At 45.1% G+C, this 13,378-nt stretch overlaps 1 protein-coding gene across 5 annotated transcripts in view; it reads right to left on the reverse strand.

Moving 5' to 3' along the window:
- The window catches only part of LOC131473615 (cullin-9), a 31,019-nt gene that overhangs the window by 13,493 nt on the left and 4,148 nt on the right, over positions 1–13,378 (reverse strand). For all 5 annotated transcript variants that reach the window (XM_058650945.1, XM_058650944.1, XM_058650942.1 and 2 more), the window contains exons 5-23: positions 12,907–13,042; positions 7,770–7,960; positions 6,531–6,717; positions 6,240–6,443; positions 5,916–6,111; positions 5,055–5,256; positions 4,786–4,976; positions 4,520–4,716; positions 4,014–4,156; positions 3,697–3,785; positions 3,496–3,601; positions 3,193–3,420; positions 3,023–3,113; positions 2,423–2,594; positions 2,216–2,321; positions 2,030–2,125; positions 1,748–1,923; positions 1,434–1,567; positions 1,169–1,354 (exon numbers count right to left, since the gene is read on the reverse strand). In XM_058650945.1, the coding sequence (XP_058506928.1) occupies positions 1,169–1,354; positions 1,434–1,567; positions 1,748–1,923; positions 2,030–2,125; positions 2,216–2,321; positions 2,423–2,594; positions 3,023–3,113; positions 3,193–3,420; positions 3,496–3,601; positions 3,697–3,785; positions 4,014–4,156; positions 4,520–4,716; positions 4,786–4,976; positions 5,055–5,256; positions 5,916–6,111; positions 6,240–6,443; positions 6,531–6,717; positions 7,770–7,960; positions 12,907–13,042 (3,031 nt within the window). The remainder of the gene's footprint in view (positions 1–1,168; positions 1,355–1,433; positions 1,568–1,747; positions 1,924–2,029; positions 2,126–2,215; positions 2,322–2,422; positions 2,595–3,022; positions 3,114–3,192; positions 3,421–3,495; positions 3,602–3,696; positions 3,786–4,013; positions 4,157–4,519; positions 4,717–4,785; positions 4,977–5,054; positions 5,257–5,915; positions 6,112–6,239; positions 6,444–6,530; positions 6,718–7,769; positions 7,961–12,906; positions 13,043–13,378) is intronic.

Here is a 13,378-nt window from a genome sequence, read left to right on the forward strand (position 1 = left end):
TCATAAGGTAAGCTAGATATTCCCTCTGTTGTGCTCTTTATCATAAGCTAAGCTAGATATTCCCCCTGTTGTACTCTTTATCATAAGCTAAGCTAGCTATTCCCTCTGTTGTGCTCTTTATCATAAGCTAAGCTAGATATTCCCTCTGTTGTACTCTTTATCATAAGCTAAGCTAGCTGTTCCCCCTGTTGTACTCCTTATCATAAGGTAAACTAGATATTCCCTCTGTTGTGCTCTTTATCATAAGCTAAGCTAGATATTCCCCCTGTTGTACTCTTTATCATAAGCTAAGCTAGCTGTTCCCCCTGTTGTACTCTTTATCATAAGGTAAGCTAGATATTCCCTCTGTTGTGCTCTTTATCATAAGCTAAGCTAGATATTCCCCCTGTTGTACTCTTTATCATAAACTAAGCTAGCTATTCCCTCTGTTGTGATCTTTATCATAAGCTAAGCTAGATATTCCCTCTGTTGTGCTCTTTATCATAAGCTAAGCTAGATATTCCCTCTGTTGTACTCTTTATCATAAGCTAAGCTAGCTGTTCCCCCTGTTGTACTCTTTATCATAAGGTAAGCTAGATATTCCCTCTGTTGTGCTCTTTATCATAAGCTAAGCTAGATATTCCCCCTGTTGTACTCTTTATCATAAGCTAAGCTAGCTATTCCCTCTGTTGTGATCTTTATCATAAGCTAAGCTAGCTATTCCCTCTGTTGTGCTCTTTATCATAAGCTAAGCTAGATATTCCCCGTTGTACTCTTTATCATAAGCTAAGCTAGCTATTCCCTCTGTTGTGATCTTTATCATAAGCTAAGCTAGATATTCCCTCTGTTGTGCTCTTTATCATAAGCTAAGCTAGATATTCCCCGTTGTACTCTTTATCATAAGCTAAGCTAGATATTCCCCCTGTTGTACTCTTTATCATAAGCTAAGCTAGCTATTCCCACTGTTGTACTCTTTATCATAAACACCCTTGTTTATAGTCTTTATGCTAAGCTAAACTATCAGTTTCCTCCAACGGTCTTAATGTTGAGATAAGCTAGCTGTCATGTGACAGCGATTTGTCCACTATGTTCCAGTGACCACGTTTTGACGTGTCCAGACAGAGGCGGTGGCTAAAAGGACTGAGACTGACGTGTACAGAGGACGACGGCGGTGGCGACTCAGACTCACTGGATTTCACAGGCGGTTTGAGCTCCTCGCCGTCCGTGCGGCTCGTGTCCACGTGGACCAGCAGGTGAGTCAGGCGTCTCACCCTGGAGTTAAAGATGGCCGCCCGGCTCTTGCAGCGGCGAGCGGATTCAGAATTATCCAGGTACTCACAGAGCAGCCAGGAGAGAGGGCTGGACGCTGGGGATTCTGGGTAAACAGAGAGACTTCAGATGAAATCACCGTCTTTGTGAGGACAATGTGTGTGTGTGTGTGTGTGTGTGTGTACCTGACAGTGTGATACTGTGGACGATGGGTGTGATCAGAGCCTCCCAGCAGGTTCGACCCAGAGCTTCAGCCGCTTCAGCGTCAGGCAGGAAACGATCAGCAAACATCTGCTCGTGTTTCAGAGCACTGTTCAACCTGCGCACACACACACACACACACAAATCAGGAACGACATGCTACTACTGTTCTTGGTATTTTCAGCAACAAAGTCAATGAAAACAGGAAAAAGTGATTTTTACTGTGAATGTGTGTCTCTGTGGTACTACAATGTACTGCTACTGTAGTACTACAGTGTGGTGGTACTGGAGTACTCACTTGTTGAAGAGCTGCAGAAGCTGAGTTCTGTCCTCCATCACCTCCTGACACCAGGTGTGGGCCTTGGTGCTGTAGAACAGATACGTGCGACAGCACAGCTGCTCCTTGAACACGGGCCAGAATGTCGGCTTCGGACCCAGAACCTCGAACCCGTGGACCCGAGTGTCGATACCTCCCTGTTACACGGAGGGGGGAGGGGGGGAGAGAGAGAGAGAGTGAGAGCAGTCAGGATTCGACAGGACAACCTCAGTTAACCTCTGACCTCTCAGCCTGAACTCTGACCTGCTGACACCGCTTGATCCTAATCTGGATGATGGGCCAGAACCGGGTCACGTTCTCCAGCAGAACCACACGCCCGGCCGACGGCGTCACATTCACCTATTTAAAAACAAACCAAAAACATGCAGTCTTTCAGTTCACGGTTACCGTGGTAACACTGGAACACTCATGTCACATGACCACGCTCACCGTGTTGAGCTCCGTGCTTATGTTGGTTGGGTCGTCTCCCCCCAGAACCAGGATCCGTGCCGGCATGTAGCTGGAGTCCTCGCTCGCTACCAGGATGGCGAGTTGTCTGTGACAAAGTCAACACATTAACATTCATATCAATACAGCACTGATCAGAGTCTTGATCAGAGTCTTGATCAGAGTCTTGATCAGAGGTGGGCGTGTCACCTGACAATCACTCCTTTGTGCATGTAGACGTTGATGAAGTGCGAGCCCGTGCAGCCGTTGGACTCCCAGTACGTCTTTGGATTCTTGTCGGTCAGTTTGTTTGCTCGATGGTGATTGGACGAAACCTCCACCTTCTCCCAGCACTTGTCCTCCTTCAGCTCCACACTGGACCCTGAAACACAGCAACGCCAGGTAACATTCCAACGCTGATGTCATGTGACGTCACCGTGGGATGATATCGTTCAAATTTACATACTGCTGTTACATACTGTTCAGTGACGCCTTCAGATTAAACACAGTCTCTCCTGACAACTACACCATCAACTGTTGCTGACATTAGCAAACATTAGTAGCAGTTGCTAACGCTGGACCACATCCAAATCATCTAAGATCAGTACAATTATAACCAATGCTAGGGTTGCTAATGTCAGAAAGGTTGCTCACAAAGTTGCTAACATTAGCCGACCTTAGCAACTGTTGCTAAGGTCGCCCACCCCGAAACCACATACACATCATTTTATCAAAGAACGCCCCCATGTCTCGCTCATCCCGACCTAAAGATGACATGGTTCCTTTAGGACGATGACATCGTCAGCTCACCTTGGCAGAGGTTCCTGAGGAACACGTCGAAGAACGGGATGTTGATCGGCTGATGGCTGCGACGGTGCTCCTCGATCTGACCCAGCACCATCTGACAGGAGGAAGAGCACAGTTTCAAACCGCACCAGGAAGTGAAGTGGCCCGTCACTTCCTGTTGCCCGCAAGTTTACCTGGATGCAGCCGGCGAGGACGCTGGTGGTCATCTTCTTGTAGAGACTGGCGTACTTGTCGCAGTCGACGACGAGGTCTCGCAGCTCGCCGACCAGCAGCAGGTTGGTGCCGTGTTTGTCCAGCGCTTTGACCAGCGCGTCTTTGGTGCCCAGACGACACATCACCACGGTGTAGTCTTTGTTCAGAGACGCCAGGCGGTACATGAAGCGGACAAACTGCTGCACCACCTGTGGGACCAATCGCAGGACGTTAGCGGACGCCAAACAAGCATTTCCTGCGGCGCGGGCGCTGCGTCTACCGACCTCTCTGTCGTTGATGAAGGCCAGCAGGGACGACAGGCAGGGCTCGATGCTCTCGTGCCACGGCAGAAGATCTTCCTGGTAGTTGTCCAGAAACTTGCTCAGGATCCTAAAAAGGGACAAAAAAAAAACCAGACAGGATTTTTCATCACCATGACGACAGCAGCGTCACCACTCGGACGTCAAGCTGTGATTGGTCAGTACCTGAGGATGGAGAGCTGTGTGGCCCGGTCCACTCGGTGCTGCTCCATCAGACGGACCACGTCCTGGAAGGTTTCACGACTGTGGGTCACCTGGACCGCGACAGACCACACAGACTGATCAGCTCACGTTCAGATCCAGACAAGATTATTGATCCCAGCAGGAAATTTAATCACACGTCGACACAAACACATAACTGTCCTGATCCAGGGTCTGAAACAAGGATCAGCTTCTACATCAGGAGCCAAGATGGCCCACGTTTTCTTCTGATTTGGTCACATGACCTGCCGGGGTTTGCGTGCGTGTGTGTGTGTGTGTACCTGGCTCCGCCCCTCCTCCAGCTGTGTGGTGTCGTCACACAGCAGCTGCTCCATCGTCTGAATCACCTCCTTCGTCGCCTCCTTCAGGCTCACGACCAACATCTGCAGCTCGGCGTCTTTCAGGTCCCACTGAGCCCCGCCCACTGAGTGAGAGAGAGTGAGAGAGTGAGAGTGGGTGTGAGAGAGAGAGAGAGAGAGAGAGAGAGAGAGAGAAATATGTTTGCTGTGTTACTTCCTGATCTTTAACCGCCTGCAAATGTGCAACCGTCTAAACAGGAAGTAGTAAAAAGTCAAAATGGGTGGCTCTTATTTTGAAAGCCACAGTGGCCACTACTTCCTGTCGAAATCAATTTACAGCAAGTTCTCGGGATTTCTTTAAATAAAATAATGTTATCGCTTCCTTTCAACTTGGCTTTCAAAATAAGAGCCAGTGACTTTGGCTTTTTACAACTTCTTACGTCGACCTTTTGCTAATGCAGTGGGCCGGGGGTCAGGGGTCAACGTACCTTTACTCTCCAGTTTGTGCACCATGGAGATGTGGTTGAGGGCGACGATGGCGAGCATGGCCTCGGGGCGGGGCAGAGTCAGACACTTCATGAGGACGGCGGTGACGTCACAGGCGACCAGCTGCTCCGCCAGACTCTTGTGGTTGGAGATGAGCATGACGACGACCAGGAGGCCGTTACGCACCGACGGCACGCAGCTGCACACCAAACAAATCATTGATATCACTTCATTCTCCCGATGAATCGATAAACAATAACCGACTCACCCCGGAGTCTGCAGCATCAGGTCGATGGCGGCGGGGACGGTTCCCAGCAGACCCGGCGAGCCCTCAGGCGTGGCCGAGCCGATACTGGCGAAGATCTGCAGCATCATCTGCGTCCCGGACTCAGAGAGAGGGAGAGCGCTGCCGACGCTGCGGAGGTCGTGTTTACTGGCGCCGGTGATGACCTTCAGAGTCTGAGAGAGGGCGACGTCAGAGCCAACACACACACACACACACGTTCTAAACTAACTCAGGGGGCGGAGGCTACTCACCGCCAGCGCCAGCTGCTGGACGTGTGCGACGGAGGAAAACTCCTGCATGCAGGACAGAATGGCTTTGACTCCGCCCTCCGTGGCGAAGGGAACCCTCCAATCGTATTTCATCATCAGGACGTGAGTGAGTCTGAGCGACGTGACGACCACGTCCTTACACGGGGAGGACAGGAGGTCCACCAGCAGCTTCAGCACTTTGTCCCTGAGGACAGAGGAGGCAGCGAGAGGACAGATGATGCAGAGAGGGGACAGAGGAGGCAGAGAGAGGACAAACAGTGAGGACAGATGATGCAGAGAGAGGACAGAGGAGGCAGAGAGAGGACAGATGATGCAGAGAGAGGACAGAGGAGGCAGAGAGAGGACAGACAGTGAGGACAGAGGAGGCAGAGAGAGGACAGACAGTGAGGACAGAGGATGCAGAGAGAGGACAGACAGTGAGGACAGAGGAGGCAGAGAGAGGACAGATGATGCAGAGAGAGGACAGACAGTGAGGACAGAGGATGCAGAGAGAGGACAGACAGTGAGGACAGAGGATGCAGAGAGAAGACAGTGAGGACGGAGGAGGCAGAGACAGGACGGACAGTGAGGACAGAGGAGGCAGAGAGAGGACAGACAGTGAGGACAGAGGAGGCGGAGAGAGGACAGTGAGGACAGAGGAGGTGGAGAGAGGACAGACAGTGAGGACAGAAGAGGCGGAGTGAGGACAAAAGACAGTCAGATAAGTAAAACTGACACTTGAACAATGTCCATGTGAGTTGGACACCGAGTTAAAATGGACATCATCATCATGATTTGTCTGGCAAGCCAGTGTCTCATGCTTCTCCTGGACATCGTCCCTCTGTGTCATGTCCCATGTCTCACCGTACGCTCTGGATGCAGTCGCTCCTCGTGTAGTTCTTCTGGACGCTCTTGTCCTCCAGCAGCCTGGTGATGAAGAGGACGGCCACCAGCTGCTGGACATTGTCAGAGCCTGACCCCGCCTTCTTCAGGATGTCCACCACCTCTCCGATCTTCTCCAACACGGTCTTCTTCCCCTGGACACGCGGGTTGTTGAACACTGTGGACGTGTCAGGATGCAGGACATGGAAAAACAAATCAGGTGTTTTAGTCATTTATTCACATTTTATTGTCATGGACATTTCGATTGTTCAGCCCTACTGTGGACATGTGTCTCCTGTCCCTTACCTTTTATCTTGTCCTCCAGATCTTCGGGGTATCTGCTGACGTCCTCCGTGGGAAGCTCGCTCTCCGTCTCTGAGCTGCTTATACCAGAGTCCACGGGACTGTCCTTCTTCGGTTTCTTGGATACGGAGGCCACCTCTTCATCAGCGGTGGAGCCTGAAGCTCCTCCCCCTCCTCCCAAAGCCGTTGAAGGCAGCGAGCTTTCAGCTGTAAAAACAAACAAAAAAAAAAGGAGCAGAGTGAGACTCTGAGAGTCAGTGAGGACACATCTCTCTGTCCTCTGTCCTCACTGACCCAGCAGCTCCTCGTCCTCCAGACATGCTCCTCCTCGCCTCAGGTAGTGTTTGGTGAAGGCGTGGGAGCAGAGCAGGTCACTGAGACACGACGACGGAAGCTTCTGCTTCAGGAAGTGCAGCAGCTTCTTGGCAACATCTCCGTGGACAGACAAACCGATGAGGGACACGTCGTCCAGCTCACCGTCCTGGAGGGGCGGAGACATTTGTGACCCAACACAATCACTTCAAAGTTGAAGACATCTTTTCGTGAAAATGTATACGTTAAAAACATCTGTCAACCAGGTGTCTCTTGGACGTCTCTACAATGTGTTGGACGTCTCTTGGACTTCTCTACAGTGTGTTGGACGTCTCTACAGTGTGTTGGATGTCTCTACAGTCAGTGTGTTGGACGTCTCTTGGACGTCTCTACAGTGTGTTGACGTCTCTTGGGTGTCTCTACAGTGTGTTGGACGCCTCTACAGTGTGTTGGACGTCTCTTGGACGCCTCTACGGTGTGTTGGACGTCTCTACAGTGTGTTGGATGTCTCTACAGTCAGTGTGTTGGATGTCTCTTGGACTTCTCTACATTGTGTTGGCCTTCTCTACAGTGTGTTGACGTCTCTTGGGTGTCTCTACAGTGTGTTGGACGCCTCTACAGTGTGTTGGACGTCTCTTGGACACCTCTACAGTGTGTTGGACGTCTCTACAGTTTGTTGGATGTCTCTACAGTCAGTGTGTTGGACGTCTCTTGGGCGTCTCTACAGTGTGTTGGACGTCTCTTGGACGCCTCTACAGTGTGTTGGACGTCTCTTGGACTTCTCTACAGTGTTGGACGTCTCTTGGACGCCTCTACAGTGTGTTGGACGTCTCTACAGTGTGTTGGACGTCTCTTGGACTTCTCTACAGTGTGTTGGATGTCTCTACAGTGTGTTGGATGTCTCTTGGGCGTCACTACAGTGTGTTGGACATCTCTTGGACTTCTCTACAGTGTGCTGGACGTCTCTACAGTGTGTTGGATGTCTCTTGGGCATCTCTACAGTGAGTTGGACGTCTCTTGGACTTCTCTACAGTGTGTTGGATGTCTCTACAGTGTGTTGGACGTCACTTGGACGCCTCTACAGTGTGTTGGACGTCTCTTGGACTTCTCTACAGAGTGCTGGATGTCTCTACAGTGTGTTGGATGTCTCTTGGACTTCTCCACAGTGTGCTGGGCGTCTCTACAGTCTCTTGGTCGTCTCTACAGTGTGTTGGACGTTACCTGCTCGTGGAGACTCTGTCTCAGGAGCTCGTTGACTTCCTGCTGCTGCTTTGGTTCCAGCTTCTTGATGAAGAACAGAACCTCCCACCACTCTGCTCTGCTCAGCGTCACCGGCTCCACCTGCAGACCGTCAGTCAGATACGGCAGCGAGTAGAGTCCACCAGGAGGCTTCGAGAAGAACGTCGGACTCACTGAGGAGAACAAGAGGCAACAAATCTGTCTTCACTCGGCACGGTAATCTCAATACATTCACTAGAATATATACACGTATGTATATATGTAACTATATATATATTTTGTGTAACTAATATATATATATATATATATATATATATATATATATATATATATATATATACATACATACATGCATACACATACATACGTGTATATATATATATATATATACACACACACACGTATATACACATATATCATATACATATATACACACACACACGTGTATATATATTATATATATACACACATAACATGTTTATATATATATATATATATATATATATATATATATATATATATATACATATACATATACACAGTATATACATACATATATACATACATGTACATACATACATACATATACATATATACACATATATATGAAATCAGACAATCACTTTTCCTGTTTTAGGTCCGTTAGGATTACCATACATACGTATATATACATAAACACATACAGTGCTCAGCGTAAATGAGTACACCCCCTTCGAAAAGTACCATTTTAAACAATATCTCAATGAAAACAAAAACAATTTGCAAAATGTTGACAAGACTAAGTTTTATTTAACATCTGTTTAACTTATAACTTGAAAGTAAGGATAATAATATAACTTAGAGAACAAAATTTATAGTTTTACTCAAATTGGGGTGATGCAAAAATGAGTACACCCCACTGAAAGTCTCTGTAGCAAGGCTAGATTTTAGACTACAAATGTCCAATTTCACAATAATCAACCACAGGTGAGTCTAACTATTCATCACACAGGTGTCCAGCAGACAGTTGACTATAAACCCCTTCCCATTTCATGTTGTTAGCAATGGCACCACATGGAAGAGAAATGTCTCAAGACTTGAGAAAGAAAATAATTTCTTTACACCACAAAGGTGAAGGCTACAAGAAGATCAGCAAAGCTTTACTTATCAGTCAGAATACTGTAGCAAAAGTGGTAGAACAATTTAAAAAAGATGGAACTGCAACCATCTCACAGAGACGTCCAGGTCGTCCACGGACGTTAACACCTCGACAGGAGCGTCTCCTGATGAGAAGGGTCAAAGAAAATCGGCATGCAAGTTCACTGCAGTTATCCAAGGAAGTAGAAAGCCAAACTGGGGTGACTATTTCCCGTGACACAATATGGCATACACTGCAGAGGAATGGCATGCATGGGTGCCGTCCGAACAGAAGCCTCTCCTAAAGCCCAGGCACATAGAAGCCTGCCTAGAGTTTGCCAGGGCCCATGCTGACAAAGATGAAGACTACTGGGACTCTGTACTTTGGAGTGATGAGACCAAGATAAATGTTTTTGGAACTGATGGCTTCAAAACTGTATGGCGTCGCAAAGGTGAGGAATTCAAAGAAAAATGCATGGTGCCTACAGTGAAACATGGTGGTGGCAGTGTCCTTATGTGGGGTTGCATGAGTGCTGCTGGTGTCTGGGAGCTGTGTTTCATTGATGGCATCATGAATTCACAGATGTTTTGCTCTATACTGAAAGAAAAGATGCTACCATCACTCCGTGCCTTTGGTCGTAGTGCACTTTTCCAACATGACAATGATCCTAAACACACATCGAAGGCCACTGTTGGATTTCTGAAGAAGAACAGGGTAAAAGTGATTCAGTGGCCAAGTATGTCTCCTGATCTGAACCCAATTGAACACCTATGGGGAATTCTGAAGAGTTGAGGATTACTCTCCATCGAGCATCCAGTCTCTAAAAGAGATAATTCTTGAATGGAAAAAGATTGATGTAGCAAAATGTTTCCAACTTGTTCATTCCATGCCTAGAAGACTTGGTGCTGTCATTAAAAATCATGGAGGCCATACAAAGTACTAGGTTTAGTCGTTTTTGTTGTGGGGTGTACTCATTTTTGCATCGCCCTTATTTCAGTAAAACTGAAAAATGTGTAATCTAAGTTATGTTATTGAATTTACTTTCATGTTTTAAGTTTAACAGATGTTATATAAACTTATATATATTCAACATTTTGAAAATAGTTTTTGTGTTCATTGAGATATTGTTTAAAATAGTACTTTTCAAAGGGGGTGTACTCATTTACGCTGAGCACTGTATATGTATGTGTGTGTATATATATATATATATATATATATACATATATATATGTGTGTATATATATATATATATATATATATATATATATATATATACACACATATATGTATGTGTGTATATATATATATATATATATATATATATATATATATATATGTATATACAGTTATGTTCATAATAATAGCAGTGTGTTTAAAAAGGTGAGTAAACCTCAAAAGTCTTCAAATAAATTGTATTTTAATGAACACAAATGCATTGGAAATGCAAGAAAATTGGAAAAAGGAATTGTATTTGATAATATTTTACAGAAAATCAAGAAATATAACGTTCAAAAAATAGCAGTGTTGACATCTTTCTTTACAAACTCAAAAATGTACTGTATAAACTAAGAGATGCTTGAAGATTCAACTTTCCTGAGAATCATAAACTAATATTTAGTTGCATAACCACGGTTTCTGATAACTGCTTCACATCTGTGGTAAATGGAGTCGACCCAACTTCTGGCACCAGTCAACAGGAATTGCAACCCAGGACAATTGTACTACATTCCACAATTCCTCTGCATTTCTTGGTTTTGCCTCATGAACAGCATTTTTATGTCAGCCCACAAGTTTTCTATGGGATTAAGGTCCGGGGATTGTGCTGGCCACTCCATTACTTGAATTCTGTTTGTCTGGAACCATGATTTTGCTCGCTTGCTGGTGTGTTTGGGGTCATTGTCTTGTTGAAACACCCATTTCCTCTCCAGCATACAGCAACATGACTTCTTCCAGTATTGTGATGTACTCAAACTGATCCATGATCCCTGGTATGTGATAAATAGGACCAACACCATGGCACAAGAAACATCCCCATATCATGATGCTTGCACCACCATGCTTCACCGTGTACTGTGGCTTGAATTCAGTGTTTGCAGGACGTCTGACAAACGGTCAGTGGCCCTTAGACCCAAAAAGAACAATCTTACTCTCATCAGTCCACAAAATATTACACCATTTCTTTTTAGGCCAGTCGATGTGTTCTTTGGCAGATTGTAACCCTTCAGCACATGTATGTATTTTTTTTAACAATGGGACTTTGCGGGGGCTTCTTGCTGGTAGCTTGGCTTCACATAGACGTTGTCTGATTGTTACAGTACTCACAGGCAATCTTAGATCTTCTTTTGATCCTCCTTTGCCATTTTGGTTATTCTCCGATCCATTCGAATAGTCGTTTTTCTTTTTCTTCCTCACCTTTCTGGTTTTGGCTGCCATTTTAAAGCGTTTGATATCATTTTTGCTGAACAGCATATCATTTTCTGCACTTCTTCATAGGTTTTCCCCTCTTTTATTAATTTCTTAATCAAAGAACGCTCTTCTTCTGAACAGTGTCTTGAACAACCCATTTGACTCTGTTTTTCAAGGACAAATGCACAGCCAGCATATGCAGCATCAGTGGCCTTGATCCTTAAATAAGGGCCACCTGTTTAAAACCTATTTTCTTTTCACATAATCAATGACCTCACTAATTGAACTTTGGCATTGCTATTTTTTGAACACGCTTCAGTAAATGATTCAGTTTCACAGAATCAGCCGCATGCACGTCATGCCTGTTGGGTCTATTGGTTTTCTATACCTTTACTAAAACTTCTAGAAACTTACTTGCAGTGTAGAAGTTGAAATTCTAACAAAAACAGTGATTTATCTTGCTAGTGATGTGGGACTGCTATTATTTTGAACACAACTGTATATATATATATATATATATATATATATATATATATATATATATATATACACACAGTTGTGCACATAAGTTTACATACCCTGGGAGAATTTATGATTTCTTGGCCATTCTTCAGAGAATATGAATGATAACACAAAAACCTTTCTTCCACTCATGTTTAATGTTGTGTGAAGCTATTTATTGGCAAACAACTGTGTTTACTCTTTTTAAATCAAAATGACCAAAGAAAGTACCCAAATGACCCTGATCAAAAGTTTACATACCCCAGTGACTTTGACCTGATAACGTGCACATAAGTTGACACAAACAGGTTTGAATGGTTTATCAAGGTTTCCATCCTCACCTGTGACCTGTTTGTTTGTAATTAGTGTGTGTGTACAAAAGGTCAGTGAGTTTCTGAAAGTTTTCTTTCATCCAGTGCTGCACAGACGTTTCTGGATTCTGAGTCATGGGGAAGGCAAAAGAATTGTCAAAGGATCTGCGAGAAAAGGTAATTGAACGGCATAAAACAGGAAAGGGGTATAAAAAGATATCCAAGGAATTGAGAATGCCAATCAGCAGTGTTCAAATGCTGATTAAGAAGTGGAAAATGAGGGATTCTGTTGAAACCAAACCATGGTCAGGTAGACCAGCAAAGATTTCAGCCACAACTGCCAGGAAAATTGTTCGAGGTTGCAAAGAAAAATCCACAAATAACTTCAGCTGAAATACAGGACTCTCTGAAAAATTGTGGTGTGGCTGTTTCAAGATGCACAATAAGGAGGCACTTGAAGAAAAATTGGCTGCATGGTCGAGTCGCCAGAAGAAAGTCCTTTCTGGGCAAATGTCACAAAGTATCCCGCTTACATTACGCCAAACAGCACAGAGACAAGCCTCAAAACAAAGGAGTAAACACAGTTGTTTGCCAATAAATAGCTTCACCCAACCATTAAGCATGAGTGGAAGAAAGGTTTTTGTGTTATCATTCATATTCTCTGAAGAATGGCCAAGAAATCTTAAATTCTCCCAGGGTATGTAAACTTATGAGCACAACTGTATACACATATATATCTAAATAAATAAATAAATAAATAAATAAATAAATGAGTAGGTCGTACCTGTGGTGAGTTTGAGCATCTCTGTGAGCGTCGACGCCTTCTCCTGCGTCTCTTTCTCGGTCTGATTGCCGCTGCCCAGGATCTCCACCATGTGCCAGTGGACCCAGTAAGTCCTGGACAGGGAGTTCCAGTACACCTGAATGACACAGAGACACACACAGACAGACAGACATTTTCAGCAGAGAATTTCCAGAAACTTTCCAGGGGAAAGTTTGTAACTCTGCTGTAACACAATCATTTCCAAGTTTTGGGATCAACAAAGTCCATCAATTTTTCTATCAATCAACTTCTTCTGTGGTATTTAAACTGATCTACAGCCCCACCTGCTGTTTGTAGACATCAAACAACAACAGGACAAATCACTGTGAACATGGCCCATATGTGAGCCCCAACCCAGACTTTGGGAACCACTATTGTAAAGTCTCACTGTGATAACTCCACAATACAAACTCCAATGTGAAGCAAAGCTGCT

The sequence above is a fragment of the Solea solea genome, chromosome 15 (genome assembly GCF_958295425.1).
Source record: "Solea solea chromosome 15, fSolSol10.1, whole genome shotgun sequence".
Taxonomy (NCBI): Eukaryota; Metazoa; Chordata; class Actinopteri; order Pleuronectiformes; family Soleidae; genus Solea; species Solea solea.